This window comes from Xenopus laevis, chromosome 1L, assembly GCF_017654675.1.
Source record: "Xenopus laevis strain J_2021 chromosome 1L, Xenopus_laevis_v10.1, whole genome shotgun sequence".
Lineage (NCBI taxonomy): Eukaryota > Metazoa > Chordata > Amphibia > Anura > Pipidae > Xenopus > Xenopus laevis.
The window spans coordinates 181432635-181451175 of NC_054371.1; the positions used below are offsets into that span (position 1 = coordinate 181432635).

The following is an 18541-nucleotide window of genomic DNA, read 5'->3' on the forward strand; positions in this document are numbered from 1 at the left end:
GATGATAATTAGGGTCAGACTGGCCTTTCAGAGTACCAGAGGATCTCTCAGTGGGCCCCAACCCTGAACAATCGCAATCCACATTTTATTTCCTCACAGGTCTATCATATTTCTACACTAAGGCACATTTACAACTGCAGTGCAATTAGGGTGCGATTCAGCATGTTTTTTATACATTGCTCATGGATTTGCATTCACATGTAATTGGTCCAATGCATTAAAACCCATGCAATTTTCTAGCACGTACAGCACTTTGAGAATCAGGAGCAATTGCTCTCAAATTTGTCGCAGTGGGGTTGCACCATTTCATGTTCTCTGCATTAACATGATGTCTGCACATGTACGTTAGACACAAGTCTGCGTCACCTACTGACGCTTCCCACAGGAGGGATCCACCCTCAGGGTATCCCTGTATCAATGTGCACACTTGACATACAGGGCTGGCACAATTGTGCAATTAAAAGTAATTAAAATATAATGTATTGTTGCCCTACATTGGTAATGATGTGTTTGCTTTAGAAAGACTATACAGTTTATATTATCAAGCTGCTGTGTAGCCATGGGGGCAGCAATTAAGCTGAAAAAGAAGAAAAGGCCCAGATAACTTAGCAGATAACAGATAATCTCTGTAATAGAATATAACGGTATTCTACAGTGTGTATGTGTTATCTGCTATGTAACACGTGTCTCAAATGGCTGCCCCCATGGCTACACAGCAGCTTGTTTATATAACCAATAGTAGTCTTTCTGAAGCAAACACAGCAGTTTTACCAGTGCAGGGGGTTATTTATCAAAAACCCAATTTTTCTAATATTTGATTTTAAAAAAAAAAGTCCAACCAAACTAAAATCCAAGAGTTGACCTTATTTATTATTTAAAAAAGCTTGATTTAACCAGATTGGAGATCGAACAAAAACCACAATCGTCACATTTTCAGGCTTATTCCAGTGCAGACCACAGAAACTTCCAAATAGGATAGGGACTTCTCCCGACGTATATACATGCCTTTTTGTTTTTTTGTCTATTTGTGCCCCTGAGGAAGACCCCTAAAGTCGAAACGCGTTGGGCTCTCTGTTTCATTATTTATTATTTTTGTGTAATTTTTTGTATTTTCTTTATTTTTTTGTAATAAATGTTTCTTTTATTTTTTTGATATTGGGTGTGCTATCCATTACTTTGAGTATTTATAGTCTTGTCTGGACACCCTTGTGGGGAGTCCCCTATGGATTAGCACCCCTCATTTTACTTTAATAGGTGTGCGCCTTCTGTCTATATTTTGTTTATATACAACCTCAGCAAGTCTGATATGCTGGATTTTTCGATTCTGACTTTTTGCAGCCTCTGGGTATAATTAATCCAGAAAAATGTTTTAAAATTTTTATAGTAAAAAAATTAATCTAAGCACTTGAAATCAAGTACTAAATAAATTGCATTAATACTTGTAATATTGTATCTGATATTGTCTACACCTAATTGTTGTAACAGCTGGCACATTTCTCAGGTTTTCTAGTGGGCCCTAGGAGGCCCAGTCCAACACTAATGCTGGAACCCTATGCCGATGAAAGGTCAATGTTCTGGCACCATTTACCTTCAAATATCTCCATGTTGGTTTCCCTATGAAATGAATGAATATATGGCCTCCCAAAACAGCATTAGGTTAATCTAAAGGCTCTTTACTTACAGTACTTATGCCCAAATAAGTCAATTGTAAGTAAGGAGGGGTGACTGTAGGCAGGACCGCCATCAGAAATCACAGGGCCCCATACAACAACATTTCCTGGGCCCCCTGGGCTGCGCCCACCACAAGCCCCACCTACAGGTCCACCATCCCCACCCCACAGGTCCGCCCACCACACAGTCAATAAACAAAAAAAATATTGGTGGCTAGGGTTCCCACATGTTAATAAAAGATAAAAAGATATTGGTCGTCAGGGCCCCCCATACAAAAAAACATTTGTGGCCAGGGCCCCCTATTAAAAAATATTGGTGGCTAGGACCCCACATGAGAAAAAAAAATTGGTGGCCAGACCCCACCTCACATTATAAGAAAATTGGTGGCCAGGGCCCCTTAAATGTCCATGCCTTCCCAAAGTCAGCAGCTCTCAGAAAGATGGGGGGCCGGTTAATCAAGTAAGTGTGGCATGGCCGGGGCCCCCCTTACCCTCGGGGCCCCCTACAACTCTCCCCCCTGTCCCCCCCTGATGGCTGCCCTGACTGTAGGTGCCTTAAATATAATTATGTAAATAAAGTCATTCTCACCATCATTGTTTCTCAATTGTACCCACTTCCATCACCCACTTCCATTTATAAAGCTAATTCCATTAAGGCTGTAAACAATTTTCAATTTTAATGCACCGGTTTACTTGGATTTGACCTTCTACTTTAATGCCTAAACCACTATTTGTGCAGAACACCCCTCTGCCCTTCTGATACATTTTGCACATAGTCCATTTCTTTCGTAAGTTTTGTGCCATCCTCAGACATGTATTTCAATCCTTATTTCAAAGTAATACATAAATATTTTAAATAAAATCAGGCCCCTGACACTGTAGATCCCTGCTATACACTGCTTCTAAATGTAGTCCAATTAATGAATACGTATAAAGAATTCACTAGACCTATAGATTGAGTTTATACTGTTATAAATTATACAGCACCATGTAAAAGCCTTTTAAAGTACAGTTGTACCATTGGGTATTGATAACATAATTTGCTCCAAGAACTATCACCCAGTGATTTTGTATCACTGTACAAGGTACCATGCAATCTGCTGATTAAATGATGGATTTTTTTTGAGACTTTGTATAAACTGGTGGTGAAGGGTTAATGGATAAAATGGCCAATCACATGGGGTTGAAGGGTATTTACGGGTAAGGGCATACCTGGCGATCCGGGGAGATTTAGCCGCCTGGCGACTAATCGCCTCTTTTTTGCAGCGACTAATCTCCCCAAACGTCTTCACTCTGTCTTGCGCCAGCTATAATGAAAAGAAGAAGAGGCAATTAGTCAGCAGATGACTAAATCTCCCCGAATCGCCAGGTGTGCCATTACCCTAAAGCAATGTGTTCACTAAGTGTGTAATGCACTTAAGGAAGGTTGTCCCCGAAAGCTTGTGCCACATTTCTGCTTTAAAGGCAGGAGCTGAAGTATGGTGTGCTTCTTTTTCCCCTTTTTCCAAGATATTACCATGCAATCTGCTACTTATCATCTGTTCTCCACATCTACTGAGGATCTATTGCCTAACATCCGATATGCCAGATTATGTCATAAACCCCTCTGGCTGCCACTGATATTATTTTCCATAATCTGTTTATACAGATTCACTTCTGTATATAGGGCAGTATTTTCCCAGACTCCTATTACAAATAAGACTAAAACAAAACAAAAAACATTTACTTAATGCTACGATTTTATGTTTGACTCTATGATAAAACTCTTCAGTGAGTATATGTACTTGCAAAATGCTGTGTAAATTTAATTGACTAATAATGTGATAAAATAGGATTTTGAATATTTTTTTTTGGTGAATGGTCCCCTTAAGCACACAGTTTTAAAAAAATGTGCACACAAGTTCAAAATGCGCGCACAAAATAATTTTTTGGCGCACATAGCTGAGGAGTAATTAGAGGAACATTGGTTGTGGGTACGACTAATTCAACATTTTTTGAAAATTGTAGTTAGAGACACAAGAATGAAGGAAAGTTTGTCTGTGAATAAGTTGGCTCAAATAGGACATTTTTATTTTACATTTTTATATTATTGTGAATTCCCCCCTTTGAGAAAATAGCATCTCTAACCCCTGACTAAATGGTTTTGCTTAATCTCAAGAAACGTTTTCCCTTTTTCCCATAATCCTTTGTACTGTATATCATTAGACATAAGATACACATGCTTTAAATGACAGATTACATGAGCAGAAAAAACGATCAGTGTTTTGTGAAATACTATTTATATGGCAGATGTAAACAGGCTTTTGCCTGCAAACTTCTTTCCTTTTAAAAGAAAAAAAGTATAAGGACATTGCTTATCAAGCTCATAGACCAAACCTTCAGGGGAAATTTGAATTTGTATATACAGTTATGGGACATGTTATTCTGAATGCTCTGGGCCTGAGTCTTTCCAGATAACGGATCTTTCCGTAATTTGGATCTTCATGCATTAATTCTAGTAGTAAATCTTGTAAACATTTAATAAACTCAATAAACTGGTTCTTCTTCCTATAAGGATTAATTATATCATAGTTTGGATCAAGTACAAGGTATTGTTTTATTATTACAGAGAAAAAGGAAATCATTCTTAAAAAAAGTCTATAGGAGTCAAACTTTCTGTAATTCGTAGCTTTCTGGATAATGGTTTTCCGGATAACGGATCCCATACCTGTACAAAGAAAGGACGCTGCCTCATTACTTTTCTCAGGAATGTGTGTCCCATTAATAAGAGAAAGTGCATTTGCATTGGTTTATTGGTGCGGGTAGCTCTGCAAATGTTCTATGTGTGCTATAGGTACTTACTCTGCATGCACTTTAAAGGGGAAATTTTCCTTGGAATAAAAAAAAAAAAAAAATATATATATATATATATATATATATATATATATATATATATATAAAATGTCCAGACAGTACCTGCACTCTTTCCGTTGTTTTATCTGTGGGTGCTACGGTCAGAGAAATATGCAACCTTCAAAATGGACCAGCACACCAGACTTTCAAGTGTTCAAATTTCTTTTATTTCCATAACACTCGTGTATCCAATGCCTGTTATATTGATAAAGTGGTGTAGATAGGGAGGAGAAATGAATTTTACTTCTAAGAAAGTTAATGTAATTTTTTTGTTACTGTGGAGAAAAGCTGAAAATTTCCCGGGGCAAACGCACGCGCAGTTGAACAAAATAGCCGACTTTTTAGTTTAAGTTCGGCTTTTCATTCTACTGCGAATGTGCAGCTGCGCAAAGGAAAGAAGAAGCCAGACGAGAAGCGCTCCGCGGTGCTCGTTGGAATAACCCCAGGCAGGTGCAGTTTTCTGCTGATAGGAGCACTGGCACTGGCCCGGTAAGTAACTACGATCGCGTGGTGATGCCTAACATTTGGCACCCCCAAGTGCACCAAGCCTTTTCTTTTCCTTTAAAGTTTTCTGAGATGCTGACACTTCTAAAGTAAGGGACTTCCTAATTCCAATGTTGGCATTGTATTATAGGACTATGTTTACCTCTATTTAAAATGTAAACATAGTAATGAGCAAAGGGCATTTTGGTACCTCACGCAGGCCTGTCACAGCTTACTGCTAATGAGATGCACAGACAGTCACCTTAGGCATGATATTTCACAAGCAAATGCCACTGTAATGCTAATATTACAAGTACATTGAAAGCTATTGTGCTATTTGATATAACCAGGATGATTGGAAAGTGAACTGCTGTCTGAGCTAGAGATGTCGCGAACTGTTCGCCGGCGAACTTGTTCGCGCGAACATCGGGTGTTCGCGCTCGCCGGAAGTTCGCGAACGTCGCGCGACGTTCGCCATTTTGGGTTCGCCATTGTTGGCGCTTTTTTTTGCCCTCTCACCCCAGACCAGCAGGTACATGGCAGCCAATCAGGAAGCTCTCCCCTGGACCACTCCCCTTCCCTATAAAAACCGAAGCCCTGCAGCGTTTTTTCACTCTGCCTGTGTGTGCTGAAGAGATAGTGTAGGGAGAGAGCTGCTGCCTGTTAGTGATTTCAGGGACAGTTGAAAGTTTGCTGGCTAGTAATCGTTTTGATACTGCTCTGTTATTGGAGGGACAGAAGTCTGCAGGGGTTTGAGGGACATTTAAGCTTAGGTAGCTTTGCTGGCTAGTAATCTACCTTCTACTGCAGTGCTCTGTATGTAGCTGCAGTGGGCAGCTGTCCTGCTTCTGATCTCATCTGCTGACTGCTGCAATAACAGTAGTCCTTGTAAGGACTGCTTTTATTTATTTTTTTGTTGTTTTACTACTACTACTACTACTACTACTATAAGAGCCCAGTGCTATTAGTCTAGCAGTGTTGGGGAGTGGGACTGGTGTGCTAATCTGCTGCTCCTAGTAGTTCAGCAGCACCAACTTTAATTTTTTTTTTTAATATTCATTTTTTTTTTATTTTACTTTTTTTATTTTACTACCGCTGTAGTAGTGTATAAGTTGACCTTTTAGGCATTATTTGCCCTGTAGGCATTATTTGCACACTGTTTTCTTCAACCCGCCATCGAGCTGTGTGACCTTGTTCACATTCTGTCTAAATATCCATAATATTACCGTCTCCAGAAAAAACACCGGAGTCACTTTTTTCAAGCAGCCATAATATATTTTACGTAATCCGTATCCACCGCTGTAGTAGTGTATACGTTGGCCTTGTAGGCATTATTTGCACACTGTTTTCTTCAACCCGCCATCGAGCTGTGTGACCTTGTTCCCATTCTGTCTAAATATCCATAATATTACCGTCTCCAGAAAAAACACCGGAGTCACTTTTTTCAAGCAGCATTCATATATTTTACGTAATCCGTATCCACCGCTGTAGTAGTGTATACGTTGGCCTTGTAGGCATTATTTGCACACTGTTTTCTTCAACCCGCCATCGAGCTGTGTGACCTTGTTCCCATTCTGTCTAAATATCCATAATATTACCGTCTCCAGAAAAAACACCGGAGTCACTTTTTTCAAGCAGCATTCATATATTTTACGTAATCCGTATCCACCGCTGTAGTAGTGTATACGTTGGCCTTGTAGGCATTATTTGCACAGTGTTTTCTTCAACCCGCCATCGAGCTGTGTGAGCTTGTTCACATTTTGTCTAAATATTGATAATATTATCGTCTCTAGAAAAACCACTTGAGTTACTTTTTTTCAAGCAGCATTCATATATTTTACGTAATCCGTATCCACCGCTGTAGTAGTGTATACGTTGACCTTGTAGGCATTATTTGCACACTGTTTTCTTCAACCCGCCATCGAGCTGTGTGACCTTGTTCCCATTCTGTCTAAATATCCATAATATTACCGTCTCCAGAAAAAACACCGGAGTCACTTTTTTCAAGCAGCATTCATATATTTTACGTAATCCGTATCCACCGCTGTAGTAGTGTATACGTTGGCCTTGTAGGCATTATTTGCACACTGTTTTCTTCAACCCGCCATCGAGCTGTGTGACCTTGTTCCCATTCTGTCTAAATATCCATAATATTACCGTCTCCAGAAAAAACACCGGAGTCACTTTTTTCAAGCAGCATTCATATATTTTACGTAATCCGTATCCACCGCTGTAGTAGTGTATACGTTGGCCTTGTAGGCATTATTTGCACAGTGTTTTCTTCAACCCGCCATCGAGCTGTGTGAGCTTGTTCACATTTTGTCTAAATATTGATAATATTATCGTCTCTAGAAAAACCACTTGAGTTACTTTTTTTCAAGCAGCATTCATATATTTTACGTAATCCGTATCCACCGCTGTAGTAGTGTATACGTTGACCTTGTAGGCATTATTTGCACACTGTTTTCTTCAACCCGCCATCGAGCTGTGTGAGCTTGTTCACATTTTGTCTAAATATTGATAATATTATCGTCTCTAGAAAAACCACTTGAGTTACTTTTTTTCAAGCAGCATTCATATATTTTACGTAATCCGTATCCACCGCTGTAGTAGTGTATACGTTGACCTTGTAGGCATTATTTGCACACTGTTTTCTTCAACCCGCCATCGAGCTGTGTGACCTTGTTCACATTTTGTCTAAATATTGATAATATTATCGTCTCTAGAAAAACCACTTGAGTTACTTTTTTTCAAGCAGCATTCATATATTTTACGTAATCCGTATCCACCGCTGTAGTAGTGTATACGTTGACTTTGTAGGCATTATTTGCACAGTGTTTTCTTCAACCCGCCATCTAGCTGTGTGTATTATCGTTTCCAGAAAAACCAACTGAGTTTTTGTTGTTGTTGTTGTTTTTTTAAAAATAATGCCAGGCAAAGGCAGGCCGCCACGCAGAGGCCGTGCTAGGGGCCGTGCTGCTATGCAATCCTGTGGCCCTAGCAAATTGCCCAGTTTTAAAAAGCCAATGACCCTGAACTCCCAAAATGCTGAAGAGGTAGTTGACTGGCTTACACAGCACACCCCATCCTCTACCGTTTCTAACTTTACCACAACATCCTCCTCATCCTCCACTGCTATGGCCACCCCACGTAACACTTCCTCCACCACCGGTGCCCCTTCTTCACTGGGGTCAGAGGAGTTATTTTCCAATGAGTTTCTTGAACTGAGTAATGCGCAACCATTATTGCCAGAAGAAGATGAAGGAGATGAGGACCTTACACCAGATTTAATTCTGGCAGAGAACACGATAGAGATGGACATAATGAGTGATGAGGAGGAGGTCCCCGCTGCTGCTTCCTTCTGTGATGTGTCAGAAGAAATTGATGCATCTGAGGAGAATGATGATGAGGAGATTGATGTTTTGTGGGTGCCTAGTAGAAGAGAGCAAGAGGAGGGTAGTTCAGATGGAGAGACGGAGAGTCAGAGAGGCAGTAGGAGAATAAGACTTAGAAGAAGCAGGGAGGACAGCCCGCAGGGATCAGCAGGGCAACAACATGTATCGGCACCTGTGTTCAGCCGGCCAACGCACCCGCCATTGCCGCCAATACCGCCAACTCCGCCAACTTCTACTGTTACCGCCAGATCGCACACTTCCAAAAAGTCAGCAGTGTGGGATTTTTTTAATGTGTGTGCCTCTGACAAAAGCATTGTAATTTGCAATGAGTGCAGTCAGAAACTGAGCCTTGGTAAGCCCAACAGCCACATAGGTACAACTTCTATGCGAAGGCACATGAGCGGCAAGCACAAAGCACTTTGGGAGCAACACCTCAAAGGCAACAGGCAAACTAAAAGCCACACTCCTTCTGGTCCAGCATCTTACTGCTCTACCTCTGCTCTCCTTGACCCGTCTGAACCACCCTCCACTCCGCCTTCCACCTTGACCACCTGTTCCCATTCCCAGTCATCTGCCACCAGCCAAGTTTCTGTGAAGGCCATGTTTGAGCGTAAGAAGCCAATGTCTGACTGTCACCCCCTTGCCCGGCGTCTGACAGCTGGCTTGTCTGCACTCTTAGCCCGCCAGCTTTTACCATACCAGCTGGTGGACTCTGAGGCCTTCCGCAAATTTGTAGCAATTGGGACACCGCAGTGGAAGGTACCCAGCCGCAATTTTTTTCTAAAAAGGGAATACCACACCTGTACCAACATGTGCAGAGCCAAGTTACCGCATCTCTGTCACTTAGTGTTGGGCCAAAGGTCCATATGACTACTGACGCATGGTCCTCCAAGCATGGTCAGGGCAGGTATGTCACCTACACTGCCCACTGGGTGAACTTGGTAATGGCTGGGAAGCAGGGAATGGGTAGCTCAACAACAACAGTGGAGTTGGTGTCACCGCCACGGATTGCACGCGGTTCTGCCACCACCTCTACTCCTCCATCGCTCTCTACCTCGTCTTCTTCTTCTTCTTACTCTGCTGCTGGGTCCTCCTTCTCCTCCTCCACACCTGTGCACCCCCAGCTCCCCCTAGGCTATTCGACGTGCCAGGTACGCCGTTGTCACGCTGTCTTGGGGATGACGTGCCTGGAAAGCAAAAACCATACCGGATCTGTACTCCTGTCATCTCTGCAGTCACAGGCCGATCGGTGGCTGACCCCACACCAACTGCAGATCGGAAAAGTGGTGTGTGACAATGGAAGCAATCTGTTGGCAGCGTTGAGACTAGGCAATTTAACACATGTGCCCTGCATGGCACATGTGTTAAATTTAATAGTCCAACGTTTTGTCTCCAAGTACCCAGGATTCCAGGACGTTCTCACCCAGTCCAGAAAGGTGTCGGCCCATTTCAGACGTTCCTACACAGCCATGGCACGCCTTGCTGACATTCAGCAGCGCTACAACATGCCAGTCAGGCGTTTGATTTCTGACAGCCAGACTCGCTGGAATTCAACGCTCCTTATGTTGGAACGTCTGCTGCAACAACAAAGGGCCGTCAACGAGTACCTTTTTGAACTGGGTGGTAGGACTGGATCTGCACAGCTGGGGATTTTTTTCCCCCGTTACTGGGTGCTTATGCGCGATGCCTGCAGGCTCATGCGACCTTTTGAAGAGGTGACAAATATGGTCAGTCGCACCGAAGGCACCATCAGCGACCTAATACCCTTCGCTTTCTTCCTGGAGCGTGCCGTGCGACGAGTGACAGATGAGGCTGTAGACCAGCGTGACGAGGAGCTGGAAGCGCACGATTTCTGGTCGGAATCACCAGAACGAACCCAGGCACCTGCTGCAACGCAGGGAGAGGTGCCAGAAGTGGAGTCAGAGGAGGAAGGTGGCTTTGTGGAGGAGGAGGAGGAGGACCAACAGGAGCAGGCTTCCCAGGGGGCTAGTGGTGACCTTTTGGGGACCCCTGGTCTTGTACGTGGCTGGGGGAGGAGACCGTGGATGATGCAGTCCTTGATAATGAGGAAGCGGAGATGGATAGCTCTGCATCCAACCTTGTGAGAATGGGGTCTTTCATGCTGTCATGCCTGTTGAAGGACCCCCGTATCAAGAGGCTTAAGGAGAAGGACCTGTACTGGGTCGCAACGCTACTAGACCCTCGGTACAAGCATAAAGTGTCAGAAATGTTACCAACATACCACAAGTCCGAAAAGATGCGGCATTTACAAACCAGCCTGCAAAACATGTTGTACAATGCTTTTAAGGGTGATGTCACTTCAGGAACTCATCAACATTCCAGGGGCAGAGGTGCCAGTAATCCTGCCACGAGCACACCTGCAAGGACAAAGCCCTTTGGCCAGTCTGTAACGTCAGACATGCAAATGTTTTTCTGTCCAAGGCAGCGCCACAACCCTTCTGGATCCACCCTCAAAGAACGCCTCGACCGGCAGGTAGCGGACTACCTGGCATTAACTGCAGATATCGACACTCTGAGGAGCGATGAACCCCTGGACTACTGGGTGCGCAGGCTTGATCTGTGGCCAGAGCTGTCACAATTTGCCATGAACCTCTTGTCTTGCCCAGCCTCAAGTGTGCTCTCAGAAAGGACCTTCAGTGCAGCAGGAGGGATTGTAACTGAGAAGAGAACTCGCCTAGGTCACAAAAGTGTCGATTACCTGACCTTTATTAAAATGAATGAGGGGTGGATCTCGGAGGGTTACTGCACGCCGGAAGACTTGTTCTGACTTCTATGCAGCTGTCCTTCTCTTCAAGCCTCATGACTCCACACACAGCTGTCCTTTAGCGTCCTCCTCCTCCCTCCGCCACCGTTACAAACTAGGGTGCAAACCCTACTGGTTTAATTTTTTCTGGCCTCTGTGCTTCAGTGGCTGCAACCAAAAAAACTGGGCAAACAATGTCTACAAGGTCAACGTATGGCAAAAAATGACTATTTTCAGCATTTATATGGCATATTTTTTCTGGCAACTGTGCTTCAGTGGCTGCATCCAAAAAAATGCATATTTTCTGCATTTATATGGCATAATTTTTCTGGCCTCTGTGCTTCAGTGGCTGCAACCAAAAAAATGCATATTTTCTGCATTTATATGGCATAATTTTTCTGGCCTCTGTGCTTCAGTGGCTGCAACCAAAAAAATTTATATTTTCAGCATTTATATGGCATAATTTTTCTGGCAACTGTGCTTCAGTGGCTGCGACCAAAAAAATGACTATTTTCAGCATTTATATGGCATATTTTTCTGGCCTCTGTGCTTCAGTGGCTGCGGCCAAAAAAACTGGGCAAACAATGCCTACAAGGTCAACGACGTTGACCTTGTAGGCATTGTTTGCCCAGTTTTTTTGGCCGCAGCCACTGAAGCACAGAGGCCAGAAAAAATATGCCATATAAATGCTGAAAATAGTCATTTTTTGCCATACGTTGACTCAACGTATATGGCAAAAAATGACTATTTTCAGCATTTATATGGCATATTTTTTCTGGCAACTGTGCTTCAGTGGCTGCGACCAAAAAAATGCATATTTTCTGCATTTATATGGCATAATTTTTCTGGCCTCTGTGCTTCAGTGGCTGCAACCAAAAAAATTTATATTTTCAGCATTTATATGGCATAATTTTTCTGTCAACTGTGCTTCAGTGGCTGCGACCAAAAAAATGCATGTTTTCTGCATTTATATGGCATAATTTTTCTGGCCTCTGTGCTTCAGTGGCTGCAACCAAAAAAGTTTATATTTTCAGCATTTATATGGCATAATTTTTCTGTCAACTGTGCTTCAGTGGCTGCGACCAAAAAAATGCATATTTTCTGCATTTATATGGCATAATTTTTCTGGCCTCTGTGCTTCAGTGGCTGCAACCAAAAAAATTTATATTTTCAGCATTTATATGGCATAATTTTTCTGGCAACTGTGCTTCAGTGGCTGCGTCCAAAAAAACTGGGCAAACAATGTCTACAAGGTCAACGTATGGCGAAAAATGACTATTTTCAGCATTTATATGGCATATTTTTTCTGGCAACTGTGCTTCAGTGGCTGCGTCCAAAAAAACTGGGCAAACAATGCCTACAAGGTCAACGTATGGCAGTTGTTTAAAGAGAACAGTAGATTACTAGCCAGCAAAGCTACCTAAGCTAAAATGTCCCTCAAATCCCTGCAGACTTCTGTCCCTCCAATACAGAGCAGTATCAAGCAGATTACTAGCCAGCAAACTTACTATCATCTGTCCCTGAAATCACTAACAGCTCTCCCCCTACACTATCTCTTCCAAGCACACACAGGCAGATTTTTCAGATACATTTTTGCCCTTGATCCCCCTCTGGCATGCCACTGTCCAGGTCGTTGCACCCTTTAAACAACTTTAAAATCATTTTTCTGGCCAGAAATGTCTTTTCTAGATGTTAAAGTTCGCCTTCCCATTGAAGTCTATGGGGTTCGCGAACCGTTCGCGAACCGCTCGCGTTTTTGCGCAAGTTCGCGAATATGTTCGCGAACTTTTTTTCCGACGTTCGCTACATCCCTAGTCTGAGCATCCTAGGGCCCAACAATTTGGAAGAGAGTACTGTAACTGTAGAGAATTGTAAATAAATATCTTTATGAAGGAACAAGATTCATATCAAGGAGAAAACGTTTATTTATGGATAATCACTTGAAAACTTATCTGACCAGAGTCGAGGAGAAAAAACATTTTTCCTAATGCAGTTTTAATCATTCCCTTAGAGTTTTCATGTGATAAACAGTGTCAAACATTTTTCTCATTGATTTCATCTGTCTCTATGGGAAAATCTGGAATTGAATGAGGAGATAGGTCGTCTAACTGAATCCAGCCCAATACGAGAGAGCCCTGGATGCCAGAATTCACGTGCCCTGTGCCATTTAATGGGAGGCAGAAAGAAAAAAAAAACAAAAGTAAAGTGTTGGAAGTAATGATGGGCGAATCTGACCCTTTTCGCTTTGCAGAACAATTCACAAAACTGGGAAAATTAGCCAAAATGCATTAAAGTCTATGGGACACTAAATATTTTTGATGAGCGACAATTTTTTTTTCCAGCCATTGGAGTCTATGAATGTCATTCTTGCAGTGAAACTTGGCAAAATAATTTTACTCATCACTAGTTGAAAGCTTTGCTCTTATTTCAGTGCACCCCCAGTACAGTGACTTGTTAGGTGGCAAATTCATACTCTGATCTAAGTACAGAAATGGGATCTATAATCCCAAATGCCTACAATCTGGAGTTTTTCTGCAATCTGGATCACCAAACCTTAGGCCTACTAAAAACATTTAATACATGTGCATGCTTGTACAGAATTGTCTCTCTTCAACTGAAACAGGGCACGTTTAAGTTCATATTACATTGCAGAATTATTATTTTAAATGTTATACTGATTTTAGTAAGTATTTGAGAAGGACAATCCTGCTGCTAATACAGCGGGTTCATCTGCAAAACAACAATGAACCTGGTATTTTAAAAGGGATGCTAGAGCATTAGTAGGCACAAACACTATTCAAGTCATGGCTGAGCCCCTTGGGGCACAAACTGAAAAGCAGAGTATTGATTTAGCAAACGTTAGTATTCCCCATTGCACTGGTTTACATTACTAAGTACAAACCACTCCATTTTACACCAACCAGAAAATTGTCATCACTTAATACCCCTGTTTTAATCTCTGAATGTATTGAATCTAATCCAAACCAATCTATACTTTGAGCAGTGTATGATTGTGCCAGTCACCAGAGTATGTACATGTTTGACACGGGTGGATGTGGGCCTTCTGAGGGTTGGAATTATTCACAAAGCCGCTTTTGCCCTGGAGGAGATTTTAACATTTAAAACACCAATATAACCCTTAAATCAAGTGTAAAATTATTGCTAGAAGTGAAATGTCTTTATTGAGGATATGCTTTGTGCTGAGTGTTGTGGCTGATACATTAGATAACTTTAAGAAGGGGTTGGATGACTTTTTAGCAAGTGAGGGAATATAGGGTTATGAAAGATAGCTCATAGTACAAGTTGATCCAGAGACTAGTTTGAGCCATTTTGGAGTCAGGAAGGAATTTATTCCCCCTCTGAGTCAAATTGGAGAGGCTTCAAATGTTTTTTTTTCCTTCCACTGGATCAACTAGCAGTTAGGCCGGTTATATATATATATATATATATATACATAGACTTAAAAGGTTGAACTTGATGGACGTGTCTTTTTTCAACCTAAATGCCTTTAAAAAACAATGAAACCAAACTCCCTGGGGTGTCTAATTGCTAACCTGGGACCTGCTAACCATCTCCTGTAGGAGAAGATGGGCTAGAGGTGAAGAGATCCACCTTGATTTCTTAAACAATCTGTAAAGTGGTTCAATCCCATGGGTCCCTTGGGTTTCTTACATTAGAGTGCACAGGGATCTCTTGTACCACACGCAAAGAAGATGGTGACATGGTGCTGCAATGGAAAATAATACATGGTTCTGTGTTTTTTAAAGAAGAACCAGGGTTCCAAGGCAGAGAGACTGAGAGTGGCTATCAAATTGATATATCACAGTCAATTTGGGTTTTGATTACCTGCGAGGGTTCATTTCTGGGCATCATGACACTCACTGGCTTCATTTAATATATATATAATGTTCCATAAACCGCATTCTTAAATTTGGGGTTTGTTTGAAGACTAATTGAATTGTAACAATAGTGCTGGCTCACACTTGTAATATCTATTATCATTGCCAGTGATAGTGGAAAAGAAAACATGGTGTAACTGCTTCTAGCAAGCAAACTTATATATATAAAAAATTACATATCCCCTTCGAATATATATATATATATATATATATATATATATATATATATATATATATATATATATATATATATAGTCCCAATTTCATCCAGCACACCTTCAACGTTAGCTGACCCAGGTGCTATCCACAGATGCCATAAATAGAAAAATCCAAAAAATATAGATGCACACTGGGTACGTTTTAAAGATAAATAGTCCAAAATTGTATTAATTTACATATTTAAAATTAGGTCGACGTTTCGGTCTGTTTCTAAGACCTTTCTCAAGACCATCATGGTCTTGAGTATCAATCTCAGAAGACATGGCTCTAAGGTAGAAACCTAATAAATGTCATAAATGGAAAAAATATGCAAATTAGAAACTTTTTTTCTACATTAGCATTTATGTATATTTAGTGCATTGGTACCTTTTATAATTTGTACCAGGGCAAACTTTACTAAAACTTCTTAAACTTCTGAAAATAATGCCACCATTAATCAGGTCTTAAGTGTATTTGGTGGGGAATAAAGTATTTTTATACAATAGGAAACAGATCATTGCCTCCCTTTGCCCTAAAGAAGCAAAAGCATTCGTTAAGCAAAAGTGATTTACTGAGTGAAAGTTCAGCAGGACCTTTAGAAGCCCAGCAATTTAGGTGAAGCTTCTGATGAAAAGCTCTGCTTGTTTGTAGTTTGAAACAGATTCCTTTGCATCTATGGAATAATGAAATTCCACGTACAGTACAGAATGCTTCGTTGTGTGACCTCAGACAGCCAGGCAACAATAATATTTTCCACTGATTAAGGGAATGTCCTGGACGTCACCATTACAGTATGCTGAATTCATACAGGTCTATACGTTACTTTGCTTTCAATGCTATTTTTGTTACAGGCTGAAATACTGCACTTTTGTGTGGCCAGTTTTTTGCAAAAACACACGCAGACATTCTGATTAAAAAGACAATGTACTGTTATGCTGCTGGTAGGCAGAATAATGATAAGACTGTGTCAATATAAATAAGAAAAGAGAATATTATGGACTATGCCACCATGAACAAATCTGTTAACTAAATATGACACTTTTTATTTAAAGGGTAAAGAGAACTGGTTTCTAATTGGTTTACAAGCATGTAATTCTCTCAGGCAGCAGTTATTTTAGAGAAGAGAAGAAACCCTAAACTCATTGTGGAACTAAGCTTGACTTCTTCATGTGCTGAATTCATTCATGGTCTGGGGCAGTGTCATTCAATCCCCAGAGAAAAGCAAATGACATTCACAGCAGACACAAGATTGGCTGTTATTGTATGTGCATATAGGCAATAGAGTTTCACTAACTGCTCTCCAGTACATGCATGGCTAAACTTTGGGTCATGCCAGATAACATGTGAGCATGGTTACTTGCCTTTGATGTACACATCGTCATCAGCCCTCATGAACCACTCATATTTGTCCAGGTAATTGTCGTGCATATACTTGATCATCATGAAAGATTTCTTTTGGGGAGGGTAGGAGTCATCTACCCCAGGAAGGGATATGACAGGTACCGGCTCTGGCAGTAGCACCTCTTCAGAGCCCTGGCTGGAGAAGAATTCTACCTTGCCTGGAATGTAAGGAGCCCAAGTCCGGTAGGCAGCCACAGCCCGTGTATCCAGATACTTCTTAGCTGTCATGACTCCAACGTAGAGGAAATTACTTGGGGTATCTTTTGGGGGACCCCAACCCCCACTGCCACTGTGGTTACCCCGGAGACTGCTGGTGTTGTTGCTTTCCCCACTCTCCTTCTTTTTTTTTGTTGGCTCATCCTCCTCTTCCAGTGCAGGAGCTGGACTGCTGTTGGCCACCTTCCCATGCCAGAGGTCGCCCCTTGCGGGGTTAGTCAAGCCCCCAGTAAGACCCTGCACGCGCTCTCCAGCCCCTCTGTAATAGGCACAGACATTGGATCTTCTTTTCTTCTCACTCATCTCTGCTACTTTTGGGGCAATCAGCCAAGAAGCTGCTGTAAATCCCAGGACCAAACCCACTATCACACTCATCCACTGTCTCCTAGACCTCACAGCCATTCTCCACATCCACTTGCAGAGCCAATTGAACAGTGTGAAGGTGTTAGAGATGCACGCAGACCTCTAGCACATCCTCCACTAACAACTAGAGAGAGAGAGAGGCTAATGATGCTAATGACCAGGAGACAAATGTGTGCCTATGACCGGTGTCTTCCCTAGGCGGCTGCTGCTTTGGCACTACTAGCAGCCCTACACACGCCGGCGTCTCAGGCTTTGTTAGGAGTAAAAGTTGTCGGACAGAGGGAGGTTGGAGCAGCTTGTACAGTACAGCAGTGTCTGAGCTGCCAGCTTGTCACTGCTCATTGCACCTCCCTTGCATCTCTCCTCCTCCCCTGCTCCATACAGCAGGCTGCAGCTGCTTCTCCTCCTCCTTCTGCTCCACCTTCTCCCTCTGCTCCCATCAAGCTAACAGCAGCAGCTCCAACGAACCCTGTGCCTCATGCCACCTCTCTGCCACTGTCCTCTGTCACCTCAGCCAAGTCCCGCAGTGGAAGTCTCAGCACAGACTCTGTGGCAGCAGTACAGCCCTTGGATAACAGTGAAGGAGTCCAAGAGTTTCCAAGCATTCTCCCCTCCTACTTTCTCTTTTCAGCTCACAACTCTTCCCCTTCACTTGAAGCCCCCTCCCTTCTCCTTCAGCATTTTCATCTCCATAGAAACATAAAGTCAGTAAGGAGGGGGCTTCCTATATGCATTGCCAGCACTTCCATGCATCAGTCCCTTGGCTTGTAAGCAGCGCCTCAGCTCCATTGTATAACAGGCAGGCAGGGGAGGGGAGCACAGGCAGAGAGAACAGCCCATGTGCCTTCATTGTGCGTATCCCCTCCCTATGAACAATATAATGTCCCATTTGCTGCTGGGAATGTGTGCTGCACCATTTTCATGAACTAAGAACAAGAAGAAAATTCATTGCTTGGCAAAGACAGGCCGGTGTTCTGCCATTTCCATGATAATTTGGTCTCGAGGGTGCAGTTTTAATTCTTTATTGCCCTGCAGCAGCAACAGTACAGTTCCATTTAAAACCTACCAGCTGACCTGCCTCCTGCACAAGCAACATATTTTGTGTCAATTCTGTCTCACAATGACGTGCTACTGGAGTTGCTTGCTACTGCTCTTTTACACTGCTGTTCACATTAGAAATTCTTTGTCACCTTAATTTGTACCACTGACTCCAGTCAGTTATGGCAGCTCTATAGTGGTGTGAAATAATACCAGTCTGGT

At 42.3% G+C, this 18541-nt stretch overlaps 1 protein-coding gene across 1 annotated transcript in view; it reads right to left on the bottom strand.

Annotated features, from left to right (window-relative positions):
- Positions 1-17977, bottom strand: part of LOC108717241 (chondroitin sulfate synthase 3) — a 187100-nt gene extending 169123 nt beyond the window's left edge. The window contains exon 1 of the mRNA XM_018264109.2: positions 16663-17977. Coding sequence (XP_018119598.1) covers positions 16663-17329 — 667 coding nt within the window. The 5' untranslated portion in view covers positions 17330-17977. The remainder of the gene's footprint in view (positions 1-16662) is intronic.
- Positions 17978-18541: the final 564 nt, after the last annotated feature.